Below are 15392 nucleotides of genomic sequence, written 5' to 3' on the forward strand. Positions count from 1 at the left end.
TATATGTATAGAATTCTATAAGCACTCACACACATATATAACTCCATGCTCTTATAAACTCCTATCATAGAGTGACTTTTTATCCTGAAGTAGTATACTCACAAAAACAAGATTTTAATAAGCTGTTAGTGGGACTAATTACCAGCTCTTGAAGAAGCCAAATATGTTGTTAATTATACAAATACACTCTTCGTTTCTGGACCTATTCTTGTTTTAAAAAGATTAAAATGTGTGTATAATACTTTTCCATAAGTAAGCACATCCATTTATTTATTGGCTAGACATACTGTTGTTTCTCCGATTTGATGGTAAAATGAAAACAAGGTAGGAGAAATTATTATAATTGGTTCACTGCATGAGAAAAGTTATTTCTTCATTTATTTACTCCCAGTTAACAATATGGAAAACATTACAGCTCTATACATGACAAATACTATATCATGGTAATTATCACAAAATTAGTAATCTGCTTCTATTTGGGCAATTCTCTGTTACATGTATTTTTTAGAATAGTTGTTTTTTGGGTTTGCGGTTTTTTTGTGTTTTTTTTTTTGTTGTTGTTACATTCAGCTGGCCAACTTAGGGGAAAGTATTAATGGACCCTTTACTAATTCTATTCTGCTGCCACTTAGGGTCTAATATGTGCCACATACTGCTAGTCTCCATTGCTTTCAAAGTAAAACTAATAACTGATTCTCAAGGGCTCAGGACTTGCTGCAGTGTTTGGACTTTTTCTTATAGGCAGTAATGAACCATTAACAGTTTTCAAAAGGGAAAGTAGTGTGATAAGATCTTTCCTGGAACAAAGGCTCATGGCTGTAGGCAGAATGGGCAGAGTTTGCATAGACTCAGAAAGATCAGTCAATAAATAAAAGTTTAAATGTAGAGGGAGATTGAAGAATCTCAGATAATTACGAACGTTTAGGCGGGGTTGACGGTGGGTGGTGGTTCCATTAAGGAATGTTGGAGAAGGAATGGTTTTCTCAAGAGATGACAGGATGGATTAGTTTGGTTGGGGACCTGCTGCTCTGGCAGTGCTTAGAAGTACTGGGGAGCACAGTGCACTTGGACTCATGTTGGACTAGGAGGCTTTCCAGAAAGAGACTAAAAAGCAGCTGGTACTAATTTAGAAAAAGAACCATTTTATTTTAAACAGTGGGTTGAATTTTTTTTTTTTTAATTTTGTATTGTTTTGAGCTTCGGGGTTATTTCTATTAGCCTCTCTATTTTACTGTTTAGGAATTTGAATGTCTTCATTGCTGCATTGACAATGTGAGGGGGTCGAATTAGGCTAGTGTTTCCCAGACTTCAAGCCATATAGGAATTACCTCAAGATCTTGTTACCAACGCAGATTCTGAATCTGATGGTCTGGGATAGAGCCTAGGGGCCTGGATCTACAACAAGCAATAGCAAAGAATTAGATAATCACAGAGTCTCATCTTTCAGACTTAAGATTTTTGTAAAATAAGAGAAGACAGAATTCTTGTACTTCACTCATTCAACATACAGTTTTATCTCATGATTGGTAGATGAGCCAGTAGCTGTAGGTAAAGTTCACCAAAGCACATTATTAATTAATAGCTCTGCCAGGCATTATAGTTCCAGAAAACTAAGCCATCCTCTCTTCTTCCATAAAGGTTTGATTGGGCCATATGCATTTTATTATCTTAACATAGTCATTCTCATTTTTAAAATCTTTTTATTATAATTTAGTTAGCTATCAAATTGAACAGTACACTGAAATAGGTGTGTTTTTGTGATGACCCAAAACATCTTTTTTGGAATGACATTGACATATACTTGCTCAAATAAATGATCTTTTCTAACCTTACTGAATCACTGGTCAAATAAAATAATATCTGTGACGGAGGGGCGCCTGGGTGGCTCAGTTTGTTAAGCGACTGCCTTTGGCTAAGGTCATGATCCCGGAGTCCCAGGATCGAGTCCCACATTGGGCTCCCTGCTCAGCGGGGAGTCTGCTTCTCCCTCTGACCCTCTTCCCTCTCGTGCTCTCTGTCTCTCATTCTCAAATAAATAAATAAAATCTTAAAAAAAAATATCTGTGACTGGGTGGCTGGGTGATAGACATTGGGTAGGGTATGTGCTATGGTGAGCGCTGTGAATTGTGCAAGACTGTTGAATCACAGATCTGTACTTCTGAAACAAATAATGCAACATATGTTAAGAAAAAAGAAAAGGAAGAAGATAGCAGGAGGGGAAGAATGAAGGGGAGTAAGTCAAGGGGGAGACGAACCATGAGAGATGATGGACTCTGAAAAACAAACTGAGGGTTCTAGAGGGGAGGAGGTAGGGGGATGGGTTAGCCTGGTGATGGGTATTAAAGAGGGCACATTCTACATGGAGCACTGGGTGTTATGCACAAACAATGAATCATGGAACACTACATCAAAAACTAATGATGTAATATATGGTGATTAACATAACAATAAAAAATAAAAATCTGTGACTGTTACAAGTACAGTATAGCAGTGAGTTTTTATTCATGTTTTTGACTGTGACATCCATTAACTTATCCTTGACATTCTATATAACAATTGTTGTTTAAGAGATTATGATAGAAATGAGGAAGGCTGTGAGTTGGGCGTTGGCAAGAATGAGTAGGTAATGGGAAGAAAACATGAGTAGGAGAGATTTTATGAATTCCAAGACGCAAGGCACTCTCATTAAAATTGTTAACAAGAGATTTTACCAGTGAATAAGCTCTTCCCTGAGTTTAAGACACCTTTAAGGCTTGAGCCTTTCGGGCTCTATGAAGACCATTTAGTGTAATGGAACAGGTCTCACCAGGCTTTCACTTGAATTGGGTTTCATTACAACAGTTCTGTTGTATCCTAAAGACATAGCAAGCTCATTCACCAGTGCATGATCAGGAGAGTCACTGCATTTCATGGAAGTGAAATTCTAATAACTCTAGTTCTATTGTAAAGAATGGTCATTTATTAGCTTAAGTAAGATTCTAGGCATTTCTTAAAGGCATCAGTATTCTAAAATGTTGAATTGCTCCTCCTACGTGCAGTATTGCTTAAAAAAAGGGGGGGGCACCAAAAAAACTGACATCTTCATTCATTGGCTTCTAAAGACTTAGGGAAGCTATAACTTTATAACAAGATTGTCTTCTGTTGTCTTTAATTTAAACAACAGCTTGTTTGGATAGAATATCTTCAGTGTATTTTTTTCTTACCCTCAATACTTGATGGTAATCCACTGTTTCTTGACATTTATTGTGAGTGTAGAGAAGTCTGAGAACAATCTTGCTTTCCACCCCCTTATATAAGGGAAAGTGACAGTTTCCTGCCTGGTTATCTGAGAAATTCCTTGTTTATGCTTCAAATTTAGTAATTTAAACCAGGATTTGTCTTAATGTTGATAGTATTTTTATAAGCTCATCCATGAAACAGTGTGTTCTCGGTCTTGAGATTCAGTTCCTTTTTCCCCTTGCTGGAGTATTTCCCAAATTCTGTTTCTGAATAATTTTTCTGTTCCATGTGTTGGCATCTGAACTTGAGGCACAGTTTTTATGTTGGATTGTCTTAGTCGTCTATGTTTATCAGGTACTTGCAGTTGATTTACTCTTTGATTTTTCTTTAGCCATGCAGTTGATGATTTAAGCCCTTATCTCTACACCCTCGATTGGCCTTTCAGTCCTGTTGATTGTATTTCTGGTCATTTCTAGTGATTTATTAGATTTGTAGTAACTGTGTAGGTACTCATTTTTTTTCTTAGCTCTATAATCTTACCTCATTCTTTTAAAAACTCATCATTGAATTCTGTTATTAAATTTATATTCTTAAGGGGCGCCTGGGTGGCTCAGTCGGTTGAGTGTCTGACTCTTGGTTTTGGCTCAGGTCTTGATCGCAGGGTCGTGAGATCAAGGCCCAGGTCGGGCTCTGCACTCAGCGCAGTCAGCTTGAGAGTTTCTCCCTCTGCCCCTCCCCCCACTCACACATGTACTTTCTCTCCCTAAAATAAAATAAATAAAATCTTTAAATTTATATTCTTAAGTTCTGTAGTGTAAAGGGCTTACAGGGAGGGCATCTGTTTCTGATGGCTTTTTCTTCCAGGTTAAGGTTCTTTGTCATTTGGATGGTATATTTTTAAAAACAAATTTATTATAAAATAAAACATATGGGAAAGCATGTAAAATTTAAATACAATTTAAAAATTGGTTACACATAAATATATGTAAATCTATATAATCCCTGTCACATCAAGATATATTAATGGTAATCCAGAAATTCCCCGTATCTCCCTTGCTTGTCATTGTCCCCCACTTCCACACAATGGTTAACGACTGTGGTCACTTTATAGTTAATCTTTTTCATGCTTTTCTTTGTAGTCTTACTATCCATACATACGATTTCGTGTACTACATATACTGCATATAGCATTTGGGTTTTGCCTGCCTTTGGACTTTATACAATCAGACCATATTGTGTGTATTCTTTTTTGTAACTTGTTCTTTTTTCCCAGCATTATATTTGTAAAATTCATCCATGTTTTTGCATGTATTTGTTTTCCTTGCTATATTAGTATTTCATTATTAATCAAGGTTCTACAAAGAAACAGAATGAATAGGATGTGTGTGGATATACACATACAGAGAAGGAGATTTATCATAAGCGGTTGACTTACGTGGTTATGGGGACTGGCGAGTCTAAATCTGCAGTGTGGGCTGGTAGACTTGAGGCTTAGGAGGATAGGTGTTGCAGTTAAATCCAAAGGCAGTGTGCTGGAGAATCCCCTCTTGCTCAGTGAGGCCAATCTGTTTGTTCTGTTCGGGCCTTGAACTTACTGGATGAGGCCCACCCAATTGCCAATTATGGAGATCAGTCTGTTTATGCAAAGTGCACTTATAAATGTTAATATCATCTGAAAACACCCTTCAAGCTGACATATAAAATTAACCATCACAGTATGTGTACTACATTTTTTTCTGTTTTACTGGGGATATGTGGTTTTTAGGTTTAGGCATTTAAGAACATTACTGTTAGGGTGTGAGTGTGCATGTGTATGTGTCTCCTAGTCCATATAATCATATTGTCTAGGGCATTGTCTAGGAGTAGGATTGCTATGTCATAGGGAATGCATCTATTCAACTTTACCAGATAATATTTGTTAAACAGTATGCCAGGGGCCGGTTATAGTAGGTACTCTATATCTTTGCTGGTGCATGGTATTTCAGACTTGTTAGGTTTTACCAATCTGAAGATGTGATTTGCATTTACTGGACTACTCACTGAAGGCCTTTGCATATTTCCCTTCTTGGTGTGAGCCTATTTTAATTGTCCATTGTATAAACTTGTATCCTTCAACTTTAATGAATTTTCTTTAATTATCTTTTTGGATTTCTTCCCTTTCGATTTTCTCTGCTCCCTGTTTTTAGAGCTCTTATTATTTAGACGTTGGACTTCTTGGATTGATTATCTTATTTTTTTCTCTATTTCCATCTTATTGCTGTTCTTGAAAATTTTCTCAACTTTCTTTCATTTCTTCCTTTAAAGTTCTCATTTATGCTATCTTCATTTTTTCTATGCATTTTATATTTATTTCTCTTTTATAGCATCCTAGTGTTTCTCCTTCAGTTTTCTCCCATTCTGTTTATCTGTCTTTGTCCTTCGTGAGAGAGTCTTTCCTCAGATGTCAGGTGGTCTTTGGCTAACTGTTCATATTTAAGTTTACTTGGCACTAAAAAGCTGACTGGTAGTTGTAAGAGCTTGAAAGAAACCAGCCAAGTAGAGGGTGATCTTAAGTCTTTTCAGTTGGGTGGATCAGATTTCCCAGAGCAGAATCTCCCAGTCTCCTATCGTGAAAAGTGCAAGCCTTTTGAGAATTTGGCAACAAAGAAAGATGGGGGATTCAATCTTCAATATTTAAAACTTTCACTTAATTTTCAGGATAGCACCTTTCTCTTCAACTCTGTCTGGTGTCCCTCAGTTCACAGTGTCCTTGTTTTACCCTATCCATCTTTGTGGGGGAAGGGGTGGCATTGGAGATAGGATTGGAAAAGGTGTGTGTTGGCGGGGCGATCTTACTGCTTCTTAAGCAGATCTTCAGTTCGTTCTTCTCTATCAGTTCCACCTTCCAGAGCTTGCCTGGTGCCACCTTTTGAGGTTTAGTTAGGCACATTGGCTTGCTTTGTTCGCTGAAGATGATTTACTGTGCCAAGGGAATATCATCATGAGTTCACATATTTTAATACTTTTGCCCCATTCCACCGTCCAAACTTCTAGGACCAGATAGACAAACACAATACCCTAACAAAGGTAATGATGGAGAAAGTATTTTTAAACTGCATATAGCTACGCTCTCTCTTCCTCAGCCTTTCATTTTTTAGTATTTAACTCAATGCCTCATCATATTATTTTTTTTTAAAGATTTTATTTATTTATTTGAGAGAGAGAATGAGATAGAGAGCATGAGAGGGGAGAGGGTCAGAGGGAGAAGCAGACTCCCTGCTAAGCAGGGAGCCCGACGTGGGACTCGATCCCAGGACTCCAGGATCATGACCCGAGCCGAAGGCAGTCGCTTAACCAGCTGAGCCACCCAGGCGCCCCGCCTCATCATATTCTTGTGTCTGTTTTAACCTTTCTTTCAAGGGTGTATATACGATTAAATTTATGAGATTCTTGTATTTCATCATTTGGTTAGCTTCTCTAACTTTGGTAAACAGTACACAAATATGTATTTATGACAAATAAAATTGTTCTTGCATTTTGGTTTCTGGAAATAGTTCTAACATTTTATTGTTAACTTAGACAAGTGCGTTGTATATGTTTCTTTGTTAAGAGAAAACATCTGTTAGCTTGGAGCTTTCCTTTGAAGAGATACTTTCAAATCCTTTAACCTCAAATCAGAACTGATTCTTGGTTTTAGAAGAAGTAAAGTAAAATCCCAAAGGCTATTCCTTGTACATATTTTCATCACTTTGTACCTCTAGACTGAATTTTTTGAGTACAGTTTACTTCTAAAAAATAGAAAGGATGGTATTAAGGGTTTTGTTCGCTGTTTAAAGCTAGATGTTGGAATTATATATTTTGAAATTCATCTGAATGCAACTGGGCACAGCATTAAACAGCTTTTTAAAACATGAAAACCCAAACCTGAAATCACTGGAGAAAAAGACATTTCTAAAAGTGGTAATTATGTACTACAACAGTAGCAGTTCAAAGCACATTATCCCAGTCTCTCTTTTCTATTTGTTAACCACAGTACCACTTTGGAGACAGTGAATTTTGTTGAACTCTAACTAGGTGAGAGTTTGTCTCAAATATGTTCACCAAAGAGGGAACAGCTATAAAAAAGCAAGGGCAGATGCAGGTAATAAATATAAGAAAAGAGGAAAAGAAAGATTTTCCTGTAAAAATGGAGGAAAATGGTTTAGCTTTAACAGTTTTTACAAGTCAGTTCTCCATACTGTGGAGTTCAGCTGGTGTCACCAGATCCATTTCACACGTCCTGCCTTCGGTCTGACTACGGTCTTTGAATTCAGAGACCTGACTCACAGGCCGTAGTGCAAAGACTCATTGCTTCTCCCTTCCTCCCCTCTCTGCATTCTGCTGTGATTCCACTCTGTTCAATCAGGTGCTATAAACTTATTCAGGGACACGAAAGAAATTCACAGAGTGCTTGTCCTTGCCTTGGGTTGACTGTAGAAGCAGGCGGTGCAGAGATGGGCCCGTACAAGTTATTTGTATTAGCAGTCATTCGTCCAGCCCCCTTCAGTGCATAGTTATTCTCTTTTCTCTTTTACTTCATTGTTTGATACACGTTCTGTCGTCCTCTGCAGAAGCCTACCTAACAGAGAAGGAGAAAGGGAACTACCATTCCGTGAACCTATTATGTACTTAGCTTTGACTTAAATATGCTTATGAAATCCTCACAACCTTCTGGAGAGAAGTAACGTTATTCCTGTTCTCTAGATGCAGAATCTGAAGAATGATTTTCTCAAATCACTCAGCTAAAAAGTGGCAGTCCCAGGATTTAAACTTATTTTGTCTGATCCCAAAGCCTAAGGTTTTCTATTAAAAACACAGGACCCCACGGTTGCCTTTCCCTGGTTAAACTCTAATTCAAGATGCAATGGTGCTTTTGCACTTGGACATAAGCAGTATAGCTCTGAGACCTTATTAAGCAGTGAGTTCCTTCGTTTTCATAGTGTTGAGAGAGACGTTGGATTCACTTGCTTTCATGAATCACTGCACAGAAATGTAACTTTTCCATATAAGACCAAGGCTATACACATTTTTATAATCATTTTTTAGGAATCAAACTAAAGATGAACTCTTTAAAATTCAGCATTTTGGGGCACCTGGCTGGCTCAGTTGGTAGAACATGTAACTTTGAACTTGGGGTCATGAGTTTAAGCCCCATGTTGGGGGTAGAGTTTACTTTAAAAAAAATACTAAAACAGACTTTTTTAAAAAAGATTTTGTTTAAATAAACAAATAACAAATAAATAAATATTTGACAGAGACACAGCAGGGGGGAGGGGGAGAGGGAGAAGCAGCCTTCCTGCTAAGCAGGGAGCCCGATGCGGGGCTCAATCCAGGACCCTGGGATCATGACCTGAGCTGAAAGCAGACGCTTAACGACTGAGCCACCCAGGCACCCCAAAACAGACTTTTAAAAATAAATAAAATTCAGCATTTCATCTTGTGTTTGTATTGACTTGTTTTTATGTATATCCTTTTCCTATTGAGGTAATCAAGGGAACAGGAACTTTATTATGAAGCACCAATATTTAACAGAGTTCCTGGGTGTGTTGTTAAATGTTGCACAAATGACAATCTGTAAGAGGTAAACTTTTACAAGGAAGGATTCTTTCTTTGCTCTTAGATTTGGCATCTCTCCTTTTATGGCTCTTTTTTTGTAGAAGAAACACATCCATTCCTCATCCTCAAAGATTTTTCTATCATGCCTTTCAAATCACAGAAGAGAAGACGACTCTGTTGGTCTGTGCTGTGATGTTGTTCTTTATGTAACTTCCAAAGTAAAGAGAGGGCGGTACAGGGTAGGCAAAGAAAGCGTACAGTTCCTGTAAGTAAAAATAATGCAGCTTTCTTAAAAAAATCAATCATAATTCCGAAATGGAAATTCATTTTCTTGTCCTTTGAGGTTAAGTTTTAAATCAACCCATATTATGAGTTATTTTCGTTATCTGATCACCTTCCCTAAGACTTGAGGTTTGATTGGACTGGAAGTCCAAAGCTGAAGTGCAGACTCAGGAGAAATTGGGAATTGTTTGTAGGATCTCTTAAAGTTGCTATGATGAGAGGAAAGGACAAATTTACTTAGTCTCTTTTGCCCAGTACCTAGAGGTAGCCAGGAAATACTTCCCTTGGCTGGATTAGGAATAGGCCCGTTGTGAAGCACCCTAGATTTCTCTGTTCTTTCAGTCTAACTGCGGCCAAGCCAGCCATCTTCCCTTCTGCCCGACATTCCCATACTGCTCAGATTTTAGAAGAAATTCGAGTGACAAATTCCTGCCACCACTGCTTGGATAGTCTTTATTTTATTTTATTTTTTTTAAAGATTTTTTTTTAATTTATTTGACAGAGAGAGTTTCAGTGAGAGAGGGAGCACAAGCAGGGGGAGTGAGAGAGGGAGAAGCAATCTTCCCGCTGAGCAGGGAGCCCGATGTGGGGCTTGATCCCAGGACCCTGGGATCATGACCTGAGCCGAAGGCAGATGCTTAATGACTGAGCCACCCAGGTGCCCCAGATAGTCTTTAGTTTAAGTGTCATATGCATTGTAAAATCATAAACCCCTGAAGGAGTAAAATGGTCTAATCTTTCATTGAAATGCCTCTGAATACAATTGAAATATAAAAGGACTTCATGTTAAACAGTGTTATGACTGATTATTGTTGTTAAGAATCTTATAAAAATTATAAAGTGGCTTTCCATGGTTTATTTCCCAAAACCCGATAATATGTAGCAAAAAGGAAATTATAAAAGTAGTATTTTAAACTGAAAAAAACTTTTATATTTAATTTTGGTGTAGAAATATTACCTTCCAATTTTTCAGACTTAAAATTTACTCAGGAGAAATATGTCTGTAACATTACAGGAAAATAGAGAATGGGAAATTGCAATTATATGGATCATTTACTTGAGTATAAATCAAAATGTAATTGCTTTTAAGGAACCAAAAGGTGGATAAATTTTATTTTAGTAGAAGGACCATAGAATGTCAGGTTCTAGATTAAATAATTATTAAAGTTCAGTTTGAACTACAGAAACAGAGATACCCTCAAACCATTATAAAATGTTTTTCTTTTTTTAAGGATACGTTAAAAGTAGAATCTTAAGTTGCTAAGTCCTGTCCTTCTGGAATATAACCTATACCAGAATAATATTGTTGCATACATTTGCGGTCCTAATTAAACACTTTATTTTAGTATTAAACAGGGTATTATTTTAGTATTTTAGTTCACCTCTGTTCTGTTTTTGTTGTTCTGTGTATTTTAAACAATGAAATTAAATATACTCTTTTTGATTTGTTTAGTTTTTAATTAGGCTCACTTGGGACTGCCTTTAGGAGACCATGATACTGGTTCTTGGTGCCTTGTGACATCAGCTTTCATAAAGTCAGGAAGCAAAATACTGAAATTATCATAAAACTAAACCATTATTCTCCAGTTTTTAAAGTATGTTTCCAAAACATGACCCAAAAGTGAGAACAGAATTTCTAGAGTCCAATAGTTTACGACTTCTATGCCCTATACACACACACACACACACACACACACACACACACATTGCAGATATTTCTTGCTTAGACTCAACAAGGAGACACAGAAAAATGACTGTGTAATAGGGAAGAGCAAGTCATTGACCCGTGGCTAGAAATCACAAAACTATGTTTCTGTTGCCCTCCTGTCCTGCTTGTATGGCTCAGGTTCTGGAATCAGCTCTACTTTAAATGATTACTGGCATCATACTTAGGTGAGCCCTAAATGGAGCTTTCCCATTAAAAGACATGAATTCTGGAGTCTGTAGTATGTTGAATATTTTTATTGATCAACTTGAAGAGAACATGTTAATATAGAAATTTCATCTATGATGGAATTGACCAATTGAATATAGAATGTGTTCTAATAGGATATGAGCTTTATTTTTCCTTGTTTCTCCTACAGGATAATGAAGTGGTTTAAAAAGATAAACAAGAACATTTTTTTCCTTCTAGAGGAGACATGCATCTGGCTAGTTATCCCTAGTTGTTGCAAGTTCATTCTTTGTGTTCAAAAGTTTTATTTTCTATATTCCAGGCGATTCATAGAGATTAGCCACAGTTTATTTAACAAAGAAGACACACACAAACAAAGCAAAAGGGTTTTTTTGTTCTTTTTTTTTCAGAAAGAATTCACTTGCTTGCTTTTCTTAAAAACATCTTTCCCATTTCATTGAGGCAGATTTGGAAGTCAAACCAGAAACTTCAGGCTGTACTACGATGGAAAGCACTTCGTTGGGGAGAAGCGCTTTGAGTCCATCCACGATCTGGTGACTGATGGATTGATTACTCTCTATATTGAAACCAAGGCAGCAGAATACATTGCCAAGATGACGATAAACCCAATTTATGAGCACATAGGATACACAACCTTAAACAGAGAGCCAGCATACCAAAAACATATGCCAGTCCTGAAAGAGACACATGATGAGAGAGATTCTACAGGCCAGGATGGGGTGTCAGAGAAAAGGGTAAGCTACCATGAAACCACACTTGATCTTCTTCCGTTCGGGGTCCGTATGAAAAAGCCATGACTTCCAGAAGAGGGTGGCTCCACAGAGCTTTGAAAAAGATGTGCATTTTCCCTGATGTCTGGTTTCGGTGGTGCTGAGCTTTGCATATATCTAATTCTTGTTCAGTTATGTCAGGTATATGTTTGTGTTCCATATTATTTCCTATTTCATCAGTTTCATGGCTTCAAAACTATGTTGAAAAAAAATGTCCCCTAATTAAAAAAAAAAAAAGTTCAGGACTTCGGGTCAGAAACATAACTGTGGTCAAGAAAAGATAACTGTATTACATGAGAAGTTGAGGAGGTCACATAATCCATCAAGACTACTTTTTCGTTCTTTGTAAGTAGTTCTGTTCTTTAGCAAAATGATATATATCCATACTTTAAAATACATAGGATTAAATTCAGTCTATCAATAACAGTTACACTCTTTAGAGAATCAGTCAGTCCTGAGTAACAGGAGCGTTTATCTCCTTATGGACTCTTAAGAAGTAATTGAATCAGAAAGATTTATTTTAATTATAAAAGGCAATTTAAGTTTTTCATTTGGCATATCTTGTAATATATTTAAAGTTAACATTAGAAGTTTCAGTTCCTTGGCATTAATATTATTTCATTTTGAAAATTGTCCATAGCTGCCTCCTTATCCCCAAGAAAAAGAGTGAATTTCCTGATGTTTTATATTGTGTGGGTTGTAGGTGGGAGAATTTTATGTATTCTAATTGGAATTGTGTTGATCCATTCTTATATTTTTGAGACTCTCCAGTTGCCATGTTAAAGAAATGCAGTATTACATAGTGATTTGAGCTTGGAGTGTGTCATCAAACAGATTCGTGTGCAAATTCTGCCATTTTACCTGTTGTGTGAACTTACTTCATGTCACTTAATTTCTCTGTGCTTTGATGTTCTTATTTGCAAAATTATAGTAATAATCAAATTGTTGTGAGAATTGATTGAAGGAGATAGTATGTGTAAAATAATCAAACAGTGGTTGGCACATAGTAAGCACTTGAGTTTGGTGATAATGTTATTTTAACAGCTGTAGTATTACCTCAAGATGGCATCCTAAAATACTTCCAATCGTCTTAAAGTATTTAGGTACAGAATGGAAATCTATAATGTTCACTGTTTAGCCTAAATTTTAGTTTTTGGCAAATCTAACTCAAAGTGATACTTTGTGGCTACAGAGAAACCAAGATTTGAAATTTTATATTGTAGAAAATGGTTTTCATATATTCGTATTTGTTAGGAACCCAGATCTTTTTTGGAAGTAACCAGAATTTAGAATCCTAAAAGCATGCTATATTTAATATTGTTCTTTTCACTCTCTAATTCCCATTCTCTCACTTTTGGTTATTTTCCATTCATGGCATTTTTCAGTAATGCTTGTATTTAAATATCTCTAATACTGAAAATATATTTTACGCAGCTATGATAGAATATTCTAAGTCAACATTTGTGAAATATTTTTACAGTGTGTGCAGTGGGTTTTTTAGAGTTGATCAGCCTAATGTGTTTGCTAATGTGTTCTGGATATACTTTTCAACATCAAGAAACTTCAGCTAAAGACACTTAGCTAGCTATTTCCCACTGGGCTAGTCATTTAACCTCATAGGGTCTTGGTTGTCCCTCCTACAAAGAGAAGATAGTATTCACAAAGGAAAGACACTGAGGTAGATAATGCCTAGAGGACCCTTTTAGCTCTAGGATCCATGATTGCCCGTGTATTCTGGTAACATTACATGTTACATCGCCTGGATTGTCTTGTGCTGATGACCAGTGATAGCCACATAGAGCGAAATAGCTGGCATTGGAAACTAGTTCTCTCCAGCAGTACATGATTAAGAATCACTTTAAAAATTACTCTTTGCTTTAAACTGCATGCTAAATCTAGTTGGCTTAAAATCTACTCACTCAAAAATAGATTTATTTTATTTATAGGTGTCATCCAACAGGACAGGGATGATGACCTGTTCAAGAGCTTGAAACATTGATTCCCTGTCACAGTTGATGACATTTGTAAGTAAAGACAATCATGTTTAATTGATTTAAAATATCTCTTGCCACAAGTATGGTTTAATAAATATTTTACTGGGTCCTGAATAGCTAAAGCCCCTCTTGTCCATGAGGGGTTTGCCTTTTCTGCAGAGGCAAAAAGTGTTGATGTTGCAGGAGCTAGTATGCTGCTGTGGAAAGGTGTCTGGTATTGGAATTAAAGAGCTTCCATTTCTACTACAGGAATTGATTTCATGGGTCACTTTGGGCAAATTGCTTCACTTCTCTGAGACTGATACTCCCCCACCTTTAACAAGAGGGCTTTGGAGAGATGATCTCCAAGATGTGGTTCTTGTTATAGTCTGTGATCCTTCAAGGAGTGTAGGTATTGTGCGAGAGAGAGAACACGGCACTAGAAACAGCACCGAAGTTGGGTCTTGAAAGGGAGATCTGTTTTTAGCTTATTCACCAACTAATTGTATCATTTTGGGACAATCCCCTAGCCTGTCTGGACTTCAGGTTCTTCACAGAGAAGGGGCTTTCTATTAGATAGTAATTTTACAAGATTTTCATTACAAATACTTGCTGCAGAAAGGGCCCCGTGCTCAAATAAGTTTGATAAAAAATAGGTCTTTTTTTAACTTACCTATTTCTTTTCTTTGGGCTTCTGAGTTTCACTAATAACCTAACACGTATTGACTCTCCAAGAGTGTTCCCAAACTCATCTGGATCACCACACCGCTATTCAGAAAGTTATTTAGGGAAAAATGTTTCATGAAATCCACTTGGGGAAATTTTGAACCAGATGATCTCTTAGGGTCTTCACTTGTTCTAAGATTGAAGGATAAGAATTCCATGTGTATTTTTTTTTTTTTTCAGTCCTTAAGGTGTAAGCCGAGCATCTGACCTTTGTGGAAGGTTGTCAGGATGGTTTTATGGCCATAAAGTTTTTTTGCCACAAGAAGTGAATCCTGAAGTTTCTTAGCTGTCCCTCGGAAATTTTGTGGCCTATTGTGAGGGGGGAAATTTTTTTTCTGAGTGACATCTCTGTCATTTTTTTTAATTGTTTAAGTTGTTTCTCTAACTTGTAATATCAGTCTGAAACTTAAAATTTTTTTCAAAAAACATTGAGGAAAATTTAATCATGAAGTTGTAGCATGTTGAAAAGCCAGACTTCCTTCTCTTCTAAAAATGGCTTAACTTTAGCATCCAGACTGGCCATGAGCTCAGCTTTTATTAGTGGCTTTTCAAAACTTTATCTTGGAACTATATTTGAATAGTTTCTTTTTTTAAGTAGTAAATATAGTATGTTCAACAGATACTGGACCAATGGCTGAATGCAACAATTTTTATGATGATTTTATACTTATTATTAATGTAATTTTAAATTCTTTGAGGGCATGCTTTAAAAAATGCCTCATAACTGTTAATAATATAAACTGTCAAATATATAATTTGCATTTCAGAAACGTGTGCTATAAGTCAGAACTCTGAATCTAGCCAGAACCTCTTTACTTTTGGATTTAGTCTTCTAAGCCCTGAAACTTTCTCACATGTTAGAATGACCTGCGATGGCAAGGGTGTGCAGAATCCATTTATTGGTTTTATGGAACTGCACCCAAGCCAAATAAC

General features: G+C 36.7%; 1 protein-coding gene across 3 annotated transcripts in view; it reads left to right on the plus strand.

Annotated features, from left to right (window-relative positions):
* Nucleotides 1-15392, plus strand: part of CHN1 (chimerin 1) — a 195002-nt gene that overhangs the window by 103066 nt on the left and 76544 nt on the right. For 2 of the 3 annotated variants that reach the window (XM_025849933.2, XM_073882258.1), the window contains one exon: nucleotides 11436-11724. In XM_025849933.2, the coding sequence (XP_025705718.1) occupies nucleotides 11436-11724 (289 nt within the window). Of the gene's footprint in view, nucleotides 1-11435; nucleotides 11725-13709; nucleotides 13785-15392 lie in introns of those variants that run through there. The other variant, XM_073882261.1, reaches the window with a different exon arrangement.

This window comes from Callorhinus ursinus, unplaced genomic scaffold (assembly GCF_003265705.2).
Source record: "Callorhinus ursinus isolate GAN/ISIS: 27379988/994484 unplaced genomic scaffold, GSC_fseal_2.0 scaffold2, whole genome shotgun sequence".
NCBI classification, from domain to species: Eukaryota; Metazoa; Chordata; class Mammalia; order Carnivora; family Otariidae; genus Callorhinus; species Callorhinus ursinus.